The sequence below is a fragment of the Xenopus laevis genome, chromosome 1S, assembly GCF_017654675.1.
Source record: "Xenopus laevis strain J_2021 chromosome 1S, Xenopus_laevis_v10.1, whole genome shotgun sequence".
Taxonomy (NCBI): domain Eukaryota; kingdom Metazoa; phylum Chordata; class Amphibia; order Anura; family Pipidae; genus Xenopus; species Xenopus laevis.
In genome coordinates, this window is record NC_054372.1 from 198,817,394 (window position 1) to 198,831,237 (window position 13,844).

The following is a 13,844-nucleotide window of genomic DNA, read 5'->3' on the forward strand; positions in this document are numbered from 1 at the left end:
ATGTTTATCTTCAGTCATTCCAAGAATAAGCCTGTAAACTGAATTAAAGTGTCAGACAAACCAGAAAGATGATGAGATTAGAAAATCTAATTATTCAGCCCAAATTGTTATGACAGTAAGTGCAGATTCAGAGAATGAATCCCCTCAAGCAATTCTGGGACTGTAACTGTATCTCGGTGCAATGCCGGAACTCCTTTCTCTGAGAACATGTGCAGAATTGCCGCAACCTCAATGCTACAAGCTGATTGGGCAATAGGACAGATGAATGTGTTAAAGCAATTCGTGTGCCCTGGCACTGCCAGCCCTATAACATTGTGATGGGCAGGTGCCATTGCAGGGAGACGGGGGGCATGTTTTGGGCCAATCCCTTTGCAGGTAGGTACCTTAGAACACACATCCCCTTAAAGGACAAGTAACAGCAGGAAGGGATAATGTCCTAAACACAGATAGGGGCACAGGGTATAGAGACAGTTAACTCTTCATTTGCCAGGGTGAGTATTACACTGAGGTCGGAGCCCTCTTACTGGGAGCCATAGGTGTTGGCATGTTGGCATTCTCTGGAGCATAGTGGGACATATTGGGGAGCCCTGTACTAACCTCATACCCACTACTTCTTTACTGCTCCCTGCGTGTCTTGAGCACTTCAATAAACCTGGGAACACCCTATTTTTGAGCTACAGGTATTGGCATCCATTGTTTTTTCAGTATCTCTGCTGCTCCCGACTGTAATGTGCTCTGTGTTCTGCACTGGAATTTTCATCTGGGGCGAGATGCACAGGCTGCAGAGATGATTGGGCCGGGTGCAAGTGCTCTGTGTATGGACCCCAAGGAGAGCAGTTTTGACCTGAATAGGCAACTAAACTAAAAATATATAAGTGTGAAGAGACTAAACGTTCAACATTTCCCAACTGCAAATGAAGAGCCCAGTCAGCACCCTATGACCTTGGGAGGAAACTATTTCCAATTGGCCCAAGTTTGGTTACACAATGTGGATAAACCTGCTCAGTCTCTGCCTGGACCAGGGGGTGAAGTTGAGTTAAGTCTTTCTGAACTGTCACATTTTCTAAACCATTCCAAAATACCGACCAATTCATGATGAAGGGGAGCCTACAATTCTGGAAGAGGTGATAGATCTCTTCCATTCACTCCATTCCACAATATCCTGCATCGTTTTATAGATATTGAGAATGGGTGGTTATATGAAGTTTTTGCATTGATTTGGGTGTTCATAAAATCTGATTGTCTGGTACCCAGGGTACAAATAAGCACTCACCCCAAATCTCCCCCTAACTGACCTTCAGACTGGGCCCCTTAGCTCATAACAAGGTTAAAGATATATAGAAACATTGGGGTGTCACCCTGCTATAGTTCCAGGGGTATCCAGGGTACAAATAAGCACTCACCCCAAATCTCCCCCTAACTGACCTTCAGACTGGGCCCCCTTAGCTCATAACCAGGTTACAGATATATAGAAACATTGGGGTGTCACCCTGCTATAGTTCCAGGGGTACCCAGGGTACAAATAAACACTCACCCCAAATCTCCCCCTAACTGACCTTCAGACTGGGCCCCCTTAGCTCATAACAAGGTTACAGATATATAGAAACATTGGGGTAACAGTCACCCTGCTATAGTTCCAGGGGTACCCACGGTACAAATAAACACTCACCCCAAATCTCCCCCTATCTGACCTTCAGACTGGGCCCCCTTAGCTCATAACAAGGTTACAGATATATAGAAACATTTGGGTAACAGTCACACCGTTATAATTCCAGGGGTACCCAGGACACAAATAAACACTCGCTCCTTTACCTTTACTACAGGTTGGGCCTCCTTAGCTCACATCTCACCATAATTCACAGGGACTCTCTAGTTTGGGAACCAATGCCCTAGTCAGACAGACATTTCCATTGCTTTCCCAGTCATTGCAGCCATTTTTAGTGCTATTCTCCAAATTTGTAAAGCCAATTAGTGCACCCAGCTGCCTAAAAAGATAGTTTATTCCATATGGAGACGTGGAGCCGCCATATTTGATGAGGCAAAACCTGTTTATGGAAAAGCCACTCCGACTTTTGAGAATACGTTTGGGACCAATTCCCTTTATAGGTGTTTTTCACCAGGTAACTGAAATCACATAAATAAAAATTCTCTATATCCGGGGGTTTCAGCACAAGGAGTACAAAAGTACATGACTTGGGGCAGCTGGGAAATTGACAATATGTCTAGCCCCATGTCAGATTTCAAAATTGAATATAAAAAAATCTGTTTGCTCTTTTGAGAAATGGATTTCAGTGCAGAATTCTGCTGGAGCAGCACTATTAACTGATTCATTTTGAAAAAATTTTTTTTCCCATGACAGTATCCCTTTAATAATCAGAATATACAGACTGCACTGGGTCCTGTGTTGTCATGTAATCGAACGTGGATTTTATAGTTTTTGTATTGTTTACAGTGGCTGCAGCAAAATAATCCTCCAAATAGAATCCCAGTTTATCTGTTTAAATCTGGCTCCATGATCTTTGTCCCTGCAGTTGGAGTTGAAAACAGTAAAGGGGATGTAAAGGCAAAAATAAAATCCAATACAAATCTCTACACAGTCGCCGACTGCTCTACAGGGAAACAAACAAAGCTGCTTGAATTCCGCATGGCTGGGAAGTAAGGCGGGGTCTCCCCTGCTGTTCATAAGTATGATTGTTTCCCTGCAGAGCAGTTAGGGACCGTCTGACAATTCCTATCCACAGCAGAAAATGAGAATTTCACTTATTATTTTTATAAAAACGGTACACATTTTTTAATTACACGATATTAGAGATAGGGTTGTTTTTCTTTATAGAAAGTAAAAATGGGATTTTATTTTTTTTCCTTTACATGCCCTTTAATACTGTCCCCCAGTTGCTCTGTGTCCCCTGCCTTATCCTTTCCAAGAATGGAGTCTTGGGTGGTCCCCTCTGCTGGTACCCCCCTAACACTCTCTGTGCCAGCTGACTGTCTGTTACTCTGTGCACAGGAGGGACCAGGTTAACCCATTACAGCAGGTGCTAGAGGGCGTTTGGGTTGGTACCACCGCACACTTTGGCATGATGTGATTTATTATAAGAGTTAATGTCGCTTGTTTTGGCAAAAGTAGCAAATGACTGTGAATGAGGTTAATAACTGTGGCACACGGATAAATCTCACTGGCAGAGCCCATGGCATGAAATTCCCAGGGCAATACTATGGGACAGGTACCCCCTTGTGCCCCTGCAGAACAATGCCCCTTAATGGATCAGGCAACGTCTTGTAGGAATAAGTGTTAGAACTTAGAATGGATTTGGAATGGAATTACCGGGTAGCCCTGTACTTAATGGCAAACTGGGCAAGGGGGGCACCTATACAGACCTGTCAGTGCCCAGATGTGCTCCTCGCCCAAGGGGATTTTTAAACCTCAGATTTATGAAACAATTCGAATAATAAGAATAAACAAATAATGGAGCTGCTTAATGAGAGCCAGATTGGGAAACATTTGGGATGGGGATTGTGCAAGGGAACCCGGGGGCCGGCAGTCTCATGAAGAGAAATGAATTGTGTAAAGTGAACCCAGAAGCCATTATTTGGGGGTGAGCTGTTTGCACTTGCAGTCAGGGGAAGGGAATTTTTGCTCTGGGTGGGGAGGTGGGGGGATACCAGGAATAAGAGCCGGGGAACCAGTGGTGATGGGAAAGGCAGAAGTGAAAGTGAGAAAGTCCCGAGTCACAATATAAATAGAGGAAACTCAGACACAGAGCTCAGAGCTGGATCAGGAGCAAAGAGTGTGATCCCCACATCCCACAGCTGTGTCTGCCCCCCACGATGGCTCTGCAAATGCCCCTCGTCTTCCTCATCGCTGCCTGCGCCTGGGCACTGACTCAAGGTAAGTACTGGCCACTCACATCTCGGATTTCTTTTATTTACTTGACTTTCCCTCATTTCTGGCATTGTTCCAATTCACTGAGCCTCCTTGCAAGGGGAAATTTACCCAAAGAAATTGAAATAATATATATTTTATATAATAAATCTGCCTAATGCAAGAAAGTGTCAGCAGCTTTGCAGTTATTTTTTAAACATGTGTCCTACAAGTAACTGTTCCTGTCTCTTTCCATTATGTGCACTGCTGGTTCTGACTACATGTCTTGAAACAATGTACCAGTGGTCTGCTCCCTGCATTTCCCACAATGCCTTGCATGCTTCTGTCATTCTCCCTTTTTACAGGTGTGTTTATCACAGAACATGCAAGGCATTGTGGGAAGGGAAGTGTTATATGAAAGAAAGAGAGCTGACTACTGCAGCATTTTGTCAATGGTCAGAACCAGCAGTGAACCTAATATCAAGGGACAGATAGATATTGCTTTCAGTACCTGTGACATATACAATACATTTACATATACATTTAAAATCACTGATAGTTGTTAAGAATTTGTTTTAGGTTATAATTAGAGAAGAGGTCTCTCATTTAAACTCACTGCCAGAGGGGTAACAGTGATATCTGGAGGAAAGAAGATTTATCCATCAGCATAATAAGGGGTTCTATACTGTAAGGGCAGTCAGGTTATGGGTTTCCCTACCAAGAGAGGGGGAATGAGTGATTCATTGGTGGGGAGGAAAGGAGATCTCACCATCAGCATAGGAAGGGGTTCTTTACTGTAAGGACAGTCAGGTTATGGGATTCCCTACCAAGAGAGGGGGAAAGAGTGATTCATTGGTGGGGAGGAAAGGAGATCTCACCATCAGCATAGGAAGGGGTTCTTTACTGTAAGGACAGTCAGGTTATGGGATTCCCTACCAAGAGAGGGGAATGAGTGATTCATTGGTGGGGAGGAAAGGAGATCTCACCATCAGCACAGGAAGGGGTTCTTTACTGTAAGGGCAGTCAGGTTATGGGATTCTCTTCCAAGAGTAGTTTAGTACAGTATGTAACTGTGTCCAGCATTCAGTTGACCTATTAGGAATTCCTTTATGTGATCAGAATTAGGGGGCAGACCAAAAACAGATTTAGCAATCAGGCAGCAGCTCATCTGTACTTCCCCTTATGAAGGGCTGAATGGTCTGATAAAATATTGTATGGGATCTACTATATGGGGTTCCTCTGGATGACAGGTCTCTGCATAGATGTAAATAACCAAATGAACAGGTGTCACTCCTAAAACTTCTGTTTTCTTAAAATAATCCAATCGGCTGAAGTCCGAGCCAGGCAGCTGCTGAAATGGAAGATATAGGAGTGAAACGTTGTTTATTATGTTATTATTTATTGTATTATTTATGTTATTACTTGACTACTTGCTGGTCAGACTGGTGGGAAACTGACCAGCAGGTGGCGCTGTTGTAACAAAATTCATTCATATTAACAGTACATGTATCCCTTAATATCTTGGAATAAAAACAAAATAAATAATGAATGTAAATGACAAAAGTGCTTAGAATAGACCCCTCATCAGTTTTACATTCACTTATTGTATAGGTTTACTTATCCTTTATGCAGCCTCCAGCTGTTGTTATTAGACATTCCAGGGTTGGCTGCCATGCTGATGATTTCTCTGCTACACACGTGCTGATTGGCCATTGTGTCTCTAATTCACATAACCAGTTCACTCACATTAGCTGCATTTACACTGTAAATATTCCCTGCACAGACACAGGCTTATTTCCCCTTTATTTTAATGATTTTCTCTTTATTTTAATGTAATACATGTGCAATAAATTGCATTGGGATGGGGCCATTCTAGCTCAGAGATACTAGACATTTATATATATATCTGTTTGTATGTGTATGAGGTTTGTGGGAAGCTGCATGGTTGATTAAGATAATTAAGATAATTAAGAAATGGAACTGTAGCAAATTGTATTCAGTACATTCCTGATGGTTCTTCCATGTCCCTTGGCACACAAGTGGGTAATCTTTTATTATGGCTCCATGTTTGGGATCCCAGCTGTCAGGAGAGTATCTAGTGCCACCTGTCTGTCTGTATTACCAGCGGGAGGATAGCCTTAAATGTGCCTTGGCTTACCTGTACCTTGCCTTACCTGTACCTTGCCTTAAAGTGCCTTGCCTTACCTGTACCTTGCCTTAAAGTGCCTTGCCTTACCTGTACCTTGCCTTACCTGTACCTTGCCTTAAAGTGCCTTGCCTTACCTGTACCTTGCCTTAAATGTGCCTTGCCTTACCTGTACCTTGCCTTAAATGTGCCTTGCCTTACCTGAACCTTGCCTTAAATGTGCCTTGCCTTACCTGTACCTTGCCTTAAAGTGCCTTGCCTTACCTGTACCTTGCCTTAAATGTGCCTTGCCTTACCTGTACCTTGCCTTAAATGTGCCTTGTCTTACCTGTACCTTGCCTTAAATGTGCCTTGCCTTACCTGTACCTTGCCTTAAATGTGCCTTGCCTTAACTGTACCTTGCCTTAAATGAGCCTTGCCTTACCTGTGCCTTGCCTTACCTGTACCTTGCCTTAAATGTTCCATGCCTTAAATGTGCCTTGCCTTACCTGTACCTTGCCTTAAATGTGCCTTGCCTTACCTGTACCTTGCCTTAAATGTGCCTTGTCTTACCTGTACCTTGCCTTAAATGTGCCTTGCCTTACCTGTACCTTGCCTTAAATGTGCCTTGCCTTAACTGTACCTTGCCTTAAATGAGCCTTGCCTTACCTGTGCCTTGCCTTACCTGTACCTTGCCTTAAATGTTCCATGCCTTAAATGTGCCTTGCCTTACCTGTACCTTGCCTTAAATGTGCCTTGCCTTACCTGTACCTTGCCTTAAATGAGCCTTGCCTTACCTGTGCCTTGCCTTACCTGTACCTTGCCTTAAATGTTCCATGCCTTAAATGTGCCTTGTCTTACCTGTACGGCCCATATTGCTGCCCACCGCGTGCCCTGTAACTGGAGATTTTCCAGCATTCATTTAAGTGGGACAGGGGGGGTAGGTACTTGTGCATATTAATCAAAAAAAGTGCAAACTGACTGTGTTCTGATCCTGCAGTGTCTGGTGCCAACATCAACCCCATGGACTGCTGCCTGAAAACCATCAACAAGCCGATTCCATGGCAAAATGTGAAACGCTACATCCGGCAAGATGAATCCAGTGGCTGCTCAATCAATGCCGTTGTGTAAGTATTTGTACCCTCCAGCAGCTCAGTGGTGCCAGGCTTTGTGCCCGTACTTTGTATATTCTCATAACAGATAAAACAATCACTGACTGACACAAAAACATCCACTACATTCCTAACTGATAATGTGACATTTAGGGGTCACTCTGGAATGGACTGAGCCTTCCAACTGTACCTGTGTGTTATACATGGGACATGGCTCATAGACAATCACATTAAACAATAATATTTTATTTACAGCTTAGTGTCAATATGGATATTGTGACCCTCCATGTCCCCTGTGTTATCACACAAGTAAATAAGTCATATTAGTTCCGTAGCAGCAACACAAAGGCCCATGCGGGGGTGTCAGCTAAAAAAACAAACAGTGTCTTATCATTTTAAATGGAATAAATACTCCCTGCATAGAATGTACAGTGACTCCCAGCATGAAATGACACAGCAACTCCCAGCATTAAATTATACAGCAACTCCCAGCATTAAGTGGCACAGCAACTCCCAGCATTAAATGGCACAGCAACTCCCAGCATTAAGTGACACAGCAACTCCCAGCATTAAATTATACAGCAACTCCCAGCATTAAGTGGCACAGCAACTCCCAGCATTAAGTGACACAGCAACTCCCAGAATTAAATGACACAGCAACTCCCAGAATTAAGTGGCACAGCAACTCCCAGCATTAAATGATACAGCAACTCCCAGCATTAAATTATACAGCAACTCCCAGAATTAAGTGGCACAGCAACTCCCAGCATTAAGTGTCACAGCAACTCCCTGCATTAAATTATACAGCAACTCCCAGCATTAAATGTCACAGCAACTCCCTGCATTAAATTATACAGCAACTCCCAGCATTAAATGTCACAGCAACTCCCAGCATTAAGTGGCACAGCAACTCCCAGCATTAAATGGCACAGCAACTCCCAGCATTAAGTGGTACATAATAACATTACATTTCATAATAATACCCTGTATTAATCCACAAAACTTTCCAGTGTTTCTGTTCTTATGACCCTTTTATGGCAAAACTACTTTACCAATCAGACCTTGCCGTAGTATTAACCCCCAAATCCGACCTCCTCCCCCCCTTCTTCATTGCCTAAATTAATATTTTACTATTCATTTCTAAATCACCTTCTGTCCCTCTGTTTTAGTCTCTTGCAGTCGTGTGAAACATAAACAGTTTTTATATGGTTCAATAATGTCGTATTATCACTTACAGTCTCTTGTTTTCTCTTTCCCACCGCAGGTTAATCACTCGGAGAAACATACAGCTCTGTATTCCTCCCCACGAGCCCTGGGTACAGACGATCCTTGCCAGAATAGACAGAAAAAAGGTGAGTTGATATCAATTATATTTCTATGTGAATTCCTAATAAAGGCCAACCCAGGAATGGGATCTACTCTCCAAATTGCTTGGGATTCTTCTAATGCAGGACTGTGTGCCTTGCAGTTAAAAATACATACAGTGAGTGTACTAAGCACAATTCAGCAGGAACAGCCCCTAAGTTTGATCATAGTCTGTACAGAGAGATCCCATAAAACTATGGCAGCATAGGTATTCCCTGTACTAAGCACAATTCAGCAGGAATAGTCCCCTAAGTTTGCTCATAGTCTTTACAGAGAGATCCCATAAAACTATGGCAGCATAGGTATTCCCTGTACTAAGCACAATTCAGCAGGAACAGTCCCTAAGTTTGCTCATAGTCTGTACAGAGAGATCCCATAAAACTATGGCAGCATAGGTATTCCCTGTACTAAGCACAATTCAGCAGGAACAGTCCCTAAGTTTGCTCATAGTCTGTACAGAGAGATCCCATAAAACTATGGCAGCATAGGTATTCCCTGTACTAAGCACAATTCAGCAGGAACAGTCCCTAAGTTTGATAGGGTTGCCACCTGTCCGGTTTTGAACCGGACAGCCCGGTATTTTGAAGGGCTGCCCGGTTCAATGCTTCCTGCCCGGTTTTCCAAATAAGGAAAACCGGGCGGGATTAGCTTGATTGACGCCGCGATCGGCCAATCGGCGATCGCGACGTCATAGCTCCGCCCCGTGACGTCACGGGACCACCCACTGACGTCACGGGAACGCCCACTGACGTCACGGGAACGCCCACTGACGTCACGGGAACGCCCACTGACGTCACGGGACCACCCCCTGTCCGGCTGGAGCCACAGGGAAAGGTGGCAACCCTAAAGTTTGATCATAGTCTGTACAGAGAGATCCCATAAAACTATGGCAGCATAGGTATTCCTCTGTACTAAGCACAATTCAGCAGGAACAGCCCCTAAGTTTGCTCATAGTCTGTACAGAGAGATCCCATAAAACTATGGCAGCATAGGCAGGGCCGGCCTTAGGCCTATTGGACCAATTGGGACCTCTGGGGGCCCCGCACCACAGGGCAGCACAGATAATATTTCCCTCAGCACATGATGCTGCCTGGCCTGCCCCCAACTTTGAGAGTCCAGCCCATCCCTCAAATCCATAGGTCCAGCCCACCCCCAACTCTGATAAGCCAGTCTATCCCCCAACTCCATAGGTCTAGCCTGCCCCCAACTCTCATAGTCCCAGCTTTCCTCCAACCTTGATAGGCCCTGCCTGCCCCCAATCCAACCAAGCCTGCTCCCAAACTGAATCAGCCCAGCCTGCCCCAAACTAATTGGCCCAGTCCACTCTCCTATTTCCTCCCTCTCTCTCTTACCCTGTGTGCCCCTATTATGTGCCCCTATTTCATCCCCCTCACTCTCTTACCTTGTCTGCCCCTTTCCTTTCTATTTTGTGCCTGTATGCCCTTATTTTCCTAAATACTTGGTGTGTCAATAGCCAGCAACACTTTGTCTAGGGGCCCCGCCAACATGGTCCCAATTGGGCCCCACATTTGATAGGATCAGCCCTGAGCATAGGTATTCCCTGTACTAAGCACAATTCAGCAGGAACAGCCCCTAAGTTTGCTCATAGTCTGTACAGAGAGATCCCATAAAACTATGACAGCATAGGTATTCCCTGTATTAAGCACAATTCAGCAGGAACAGCCCCTAAGTTTGCTCATAGTCTGTACAGAGAGATCCCATACAACTATGGCACATAGGTATTCCCCTGTACTAAGCACAATTCAGCAGGAACAGTCCCTAAGTTTGCTCATAGTCTGTACAGAGAGATCCCATAAAACTATGGCAGCATAGGTATTCCCTGTACTAAGCACAATTCAGCAGGAACAGTCCCTAAGTTTGCTCATAGTCTGTACAGAGAGATCCCATACAACTATGGCACATAGGTATTCCCCTGTACTAAGCACAATTCAGCAGGAACAGTCCCTAAGTTTGCTCATAGTCTGTACAGAGAGATCCCATAAAACTATGTCAGCATAGGTATTCCCTGTACTAAGCACAATTCAGCAGGAACAGTCCCTAAGTTTGCTCATAGTCTGTACAGAGAGATCCCATAAAACGATGGCAGCATAGGTATTCCCTGTACTAAGCACAATTCAGCAGGAACAGTCCCCTAAGTTTGCTCATAGTCTGTACAGAGAGATCCCATAAAACTATGGCAGCATAGGTATTCCTCTGTACTAAGCACAATTCAGCAGGAACAGTCCCTAAGTCTGCTCATAGTCTGTACAGAGAGATCCCATAAAACTATGGCAGCATAGGTATTCCCTGTACTAAGCACAATTCAGCAGGAACAGTCCCTAAGTTTGCTCATAGTCTGTACAGAGAGATCCCATAAAACTATGGCACATAGGTATCTCCTGTACTAAGCACAATTCAGCAGGAACAGTCCCTAAGTTTGCTCATAGTCTGTACAGAGAGATCCCATAAAACTATGGCAGCATAGGTATTCATTTTTCCAGGTACATAGAAGATGTGACCTTTAATGTTCTTAAGGGGTTTGATATTTTGGATGAAGCATTGTCTAGACTGTGACCTTATCCCTGACTCTATAATATGTATATATTTTTCCTTATTTTCTAGATTAAACATCATAAGTAACACTGCCATTGAGGACAGAGGGAAAGACAGCCTGACAGAGGATGGGGGAGCAAGCGAGGAATCTCGGGGTTCCACTCAGCAGTCTGCAGGCAGTTCCAGCTTATCCTCCTGGTCAGACAGGGAGTCCATATTATAAGCAGCAACCAATGCATATTTTATACATTAAATAGATTTGTTTTTTCGTTGTTCTCCTTGACATTATTTTACATTAATTGTTTTGTCACTTTAAATCTGAGAATTTAGAAATATATTAACATGGACATGTTCACTTCCCTATGAGTGTGAGCTGTATGTATGCTAGAGCTGTGTATCTATAAATATGAGATTGTTCTGTACCCAGCAGGCTGGGGACATGGAGATTCTATGAACTGGTGCCTAAAGAGTCTGGAATGTTGCTTAGATCAGGGATCATGAGCCTGTGGCCCCTGCAGAACCTCTTGACTGGACCTAACAAACTTCTACCTGGGGGTTGAGACTGGAAACAGTTATTGTGGGGCCCTGGTCCAATCTATGTTTAGAATGTCCTATATGTGGCCAATCAGCTGTGGGCAGAGCTAAATCCAGCATCACAACTGGAAAGCCTTGAATTCCCTGGGGTGACCTACTCAGGTAACCCCCATAGACTGAGCTGGGAAGGGAAACATCATACAGATGGAGCAGCATTCATTTCACTTAGGAACATGGGTGTGTCCTTCTCCATCTGTAGTTGAGGGATCTTCTTGGAGTTAAAACAACATCTTCTTGTGGTCAGAAATTTCACATCAAGGTGTTGACACCAGTGCTAGAATGTTTCCTCTTGGTCTAAATTAGGCTCACCCTCTTCTAGAACTCTACATCAAGCTTAAACTGGTAAGGTGGGTTGGTCCTGATCCAACTGGAGCCTTAAACCAATTGAGACATTTTCTACAGTATCAAATCCAAAGCTCTTTTTTTTAGCATTCCAGGCTTTTTGCCATCAGTTTCAATCAAGATCAGTGGTTTCCAGATTATGGGATTACCCCAGGGGGGTCCAACAACAATAACTTGGCACATAATTTAAGCAACATAATGCAATAGATAGACTTTAAATACAGTAGACTTGGAGGACCAGCCTGAAGATGTCTTAAACTAAGATTTTGGGTGGAGTCCTATATATATTCTTGGAACTATATTTGAGTGACAGGTACAAGAATGGTTTGATCTATATTTAGTTAAGGAAGACTCTTGCCAAATGTTGGACCCCACGTCTGAAAGCCATTGATTTTCAGAGGGTCTAAGTGACTGTATCTAATGGAAACATAATTACTGAATTTACGGAGGTAATGATCCTCTCCTCCCTTTCTGTTAATCCAATCAAGACAGAAATCTGCTGATACTGACTAAAGGGGGTCATTTTCTTGAACCCCAGACTCAAGTACAAGAACACTAAGGTACAGGGAAGGTTGGTGGAGGGGTTGCTCCTATGTGCCCCTCTTAAATGCCTCCACTCTGTCCGAGCTTTGTGTACCCCATGAATACAAACTGCCAAGCACCCAGCTCTTTGTGCTCTGAAATGGTTATGAGCAAATGATTATTAAAATCCCACAAAACCATGTTGAATTTCTTTGTCAATGCAAATTCCATGTCGATACTATGGAGTAATGCTATCTACTCATACCCTTAATTACTCCACTTACACCCTCTGCTACAGGCAGCTCCTCCGTGTCTCCATACCTGCCCGGAATCATTCTGTATTATTGTATTCGTAAGACTGTCTGGGACTTTGGGAATTTTGAAACTGTGAATTTTTTTGAATAAAGGTGAATTTTATATCTCATTGTTGCTTTTTGGGGTTTTTTTCCAATTAGTTTTATTTTGTTATAAGTGGGGAGGGTGTGATACTACAGGTAGAACTATGGCGCCCATTTGCCAAATTAACTCTCCTGGTAAACAATGACGTTGTCTCTATGAGGAGGGTCAGTATAATGTGGGAGCACTGTGAGTAATACCTACTTGGTAAAGGGATTTATTAGACCTCTAGTACAGTCAAGGAATCCTGAGACCCCCTGGTGCAAATTCACCAAAGCCCCAATATGAATATGAAGACCCATGGGTTGGTTTTATGGAGTATTTCAAACAGTTTTGCACTCACCCTCGGGCCCAGACTTTGACTTCACTCTTTGTAGTGTTCATTTATTCCATATATAATACAAGGTTGTGTATCTCTTGTCTAGATATGTTGTTCGAAGGACGGTGCCTTGGAGGGTTTATGAGTTATAGACTGGCCAAACGGTTTTGATTCTGCTTTGACCAACAGTCCCAAATCTCACTTCGGCACAAACCTAAACCCTAAAATATTTTTTATATCTGCCTAAATTGTGAGTGACGTGTCCAACACCGGCAGACCTGATTTGACTGCTCTTGAGCTGTAACTCCAGGAGCATCTGGAATCACTTGGGCACAGTTTGGACCTCTCACTTTGATTTCATGCTCCGTACAAATGGGAACAAATAAACAGTAACCAGGCTAAAAATAACCCTTAATAGGAGACCTAACGGTCTTGACCTGTGGTTTTAACAGAGCAGCAGGGAACATAGTTTTGTTGGAGAAGTAAAATTTCATGGAACTCTTGACTTTTTGACACTCACTTGAGTCCACTTAAAATTTCCTGTGGAACATCCAAGTGGCGCCACAGCTGTTGTTGAACTGAAACCTACAACATTCCACTGTGAATCTCATGGTTGATCATATGGGGGGTGTTACCCCCCATATCTTACTCACA

At 43.6% G+C, this 13,844-nt stretch overlaps 1 protein-coding gene across 1 annotated transcript; it reads left to right on the top strand.

The window, feature by feature from the left end:
• Positions 1-3,721: 3,721 nt before the first annotated feature.
• LOC108707361 (C-C motif chemokine 19) lies at positions 3,722-12,899 on the top strand. Its single transcript, XM_018244641.2, has 4 exons — positions 3,722-3,889; positions 6,988-7,114; positions 8,364-8,451; positions 11,087-12,899. The coding sequence occupies exons 1-4, from the start codon at positions 3,829-3,831 to the stop codon at positions 11,102-11,104; spliced, it is 294 nt and encodes a 97-aa protein (XP_018100130.1). The 5' UTR covers positions 3,722-3,828; the 3' UTR covers positions 11,105-12,899.
• Positions 12,900-13,844: the final 945 nt, after the last annotated feature.

What these genes read in the sequence shown, in the direction of transcription:
- LOC108707361 (XM_018244641.2), top strand. Translation starts at nt 3,829, where the DNA reads ATGGCTCTGCAAATGCCCCTCGTCTTCCTCATCGCTGCCTGCGCCTGG. An exon ending in CGCCTGGGCACTGACTCAAG is followed by an intron (nt 3,890 to 6,987) that starts GTAAGTACTGGC and finishes CTGATCCTGCAG; the next exon opens with TGTCTGGTGCCAACATCAAC. An exon ending in TGCTCAATCAATGCCGTTGT is followed by an intron (nt 7,115 to 8,363) that starts GTAAGTATTTGT and finishes TTCCCACCGCAG; the next exon opens with GTTAATCACTCGGAGAAACA.